General features: G+C 41.3%; 1 protein-coding gene across 1 annotated transcript in view; it reads left to right on the top strand.

Moving 5' to 3' along the window:
- The window catches only part of sez6l (seizure related 6 homolog (mouse)-like), a gene marked incomplete at its 5' end in the record, with an annotated part of 34,563 nt that overhangs the window by 22,935 nt on the left and 9,990 nt on the right, over positions 1-1,638 (top strand). The window contains 1 exon segment of the mRNA XM_014020570.1: positions 1,368-1,562. Within this exon segment, the coding sequence (XP_013876024.1) occupies positions 1,368-1,562 (195 nt within the window).

The raw sequence follows: 1,638 nt of genomic DNA, 5'->3' as shown, positions 1-1,638 counted from the left end.
TTATGGGACTGATTTATCAAAATCCCAAATGCTAAATTAATAGGCAAACTGAAAAAGTTGCCCGTGCTATTAGTGGGCATGTTGCATGTGATTTTGCATGCAACATGCATACAGTGCATGTCAAGTTGTACAGATTGTTCATATGGATTTTCCTCCATTTTGCAGGTATATGGATGTATAGGGCAATCTCACAGCTCACATAAAAATTCAGCTTTGAATTTATTTAACACCTCAAAGCCTGTAGAACATACCCCCCCACCCAATAAAATAAATAAATAAAATAACCATCTCCCAACCTGCTCTGCCACTAGAAATAAGTTCTCCACCTCTCCCAGTCTTTCTGTCCCTCCTCTGCACTGCAGGAGCCGTTATCTCTGCCTCATGTTCTGGCTTTCCCTGCGTCCGACAGTCCGTGGGCTAGTTTTTACTTGATTTTTATTTATTTATTTTTTACTTTTACACTCTGTGGCAGACTCCAGTTTGCGCCTGCCTTTCCAACATACTAAATATACGTAGAAGCAAAAACTTATACTGCAACCAGTTTCAGGTTTGATAAATCACACTGTAGGTGCAAAAAGCCTATATTTGCATATCCTCCTCCCATTATTATGCATTTTCTGATAATCATCATGTATTCTGTAACACACTAAACAGATTACGTCTGCCTTTTTTTTTACTTGACAGATAGAATTTTTTTGGTGCCCAAGGTTATTAAATTAGCTCTAACCCTTTAAGCCCATATTTTCTCCTTCATTTCTCTTGTAGGCCCTGAACCGGGCCCATAAATATTTGTGTGTCTTTTACACATGCAAACCTTTGTTAAATTAGCCCCTATGTCTGGTATCTCTACTATAGGTTACAATAAATACAGTTTACCACTTAATTTGCCTCCTTTGAGAAAATACAAGCTTTAATTGGGGTAAAAACCCATCCTTTTACACCATGCTGTCATCTGCACTAGTTAACTGAAAAACAGTCTTTTTACCCCCTTGTTTTGTAATCTGGATTGCTTGGCTTTCTGGTTTTGTTGCTGACAAACATTGCAGCAGCAATTCTGAATGCCAGAGATGATGTTTCACCTCCTACATTTCGTCTCAGGACTGAAATGTTAAGTGTGTGTGTGTTCTCAGGACTAATAATGTTTGTGTGAAGTGTTTGATATGTAAATGAGATGCTAATAGGCCGTACCAATCAGCCCTCAGCCACCTGGAGAAGGAGGTGGAGATTATCCATGACTCATGTCACCTCAGCCTCAGAACCTGTCAAATCTGTGTCGAAGCGTCAACTCAAAAGCCTCCCTATGATTTTGGGTTGAGAAACGAGGCGGGATCCATGCAGCGTTCTCTTGTTATGTTTCTTTTCTTCAGCTGAGGATTCTGTTTCCTGTGAGAACCCTGGTCTCCCTGATAACGGCTACCAGATCCTGTCCAAGAGGCTGTACCTGCCTGGCGAGTCGCTCACCTTTGTTTGTTACCAGGGTTATGAGCTCATCGGAGAGGCTGCCATTAAATGCATCCTCGGGAACCCGTCGTTCTGGAGCGGCCCGCTCCCACTCTGCAGAGGTGAGACTGGCAGCATTTGGTGTTTTTGATTTCAGTGTGGAAACATTTTAGGTCTTTAATGACATTCTTTAATATA

This window comes from Austrofundulus limnaeus, unplaced genomic scaffold (assembly GCF_001266775.1).
Source record: "Austrofundulus limnaeus strain Quisiro unplaced genomic scaffold, Austrofundulus_limnaeus-1.0 Scaffold258, whole genome shotgun sequence".
In the NCBI taxonomy this organism is placed as follows: Eukaryota; Metazoa; Chordata; class Actinopteri; order Cyprinodontiformes; family Rivulidae; genus Austrofundulus; species Austrofundulus limnaeus.
Note: the sequence above shows the minus strand (reverse complement) of the source record. Positions and strands in the feature narration are given on the sequence as shown.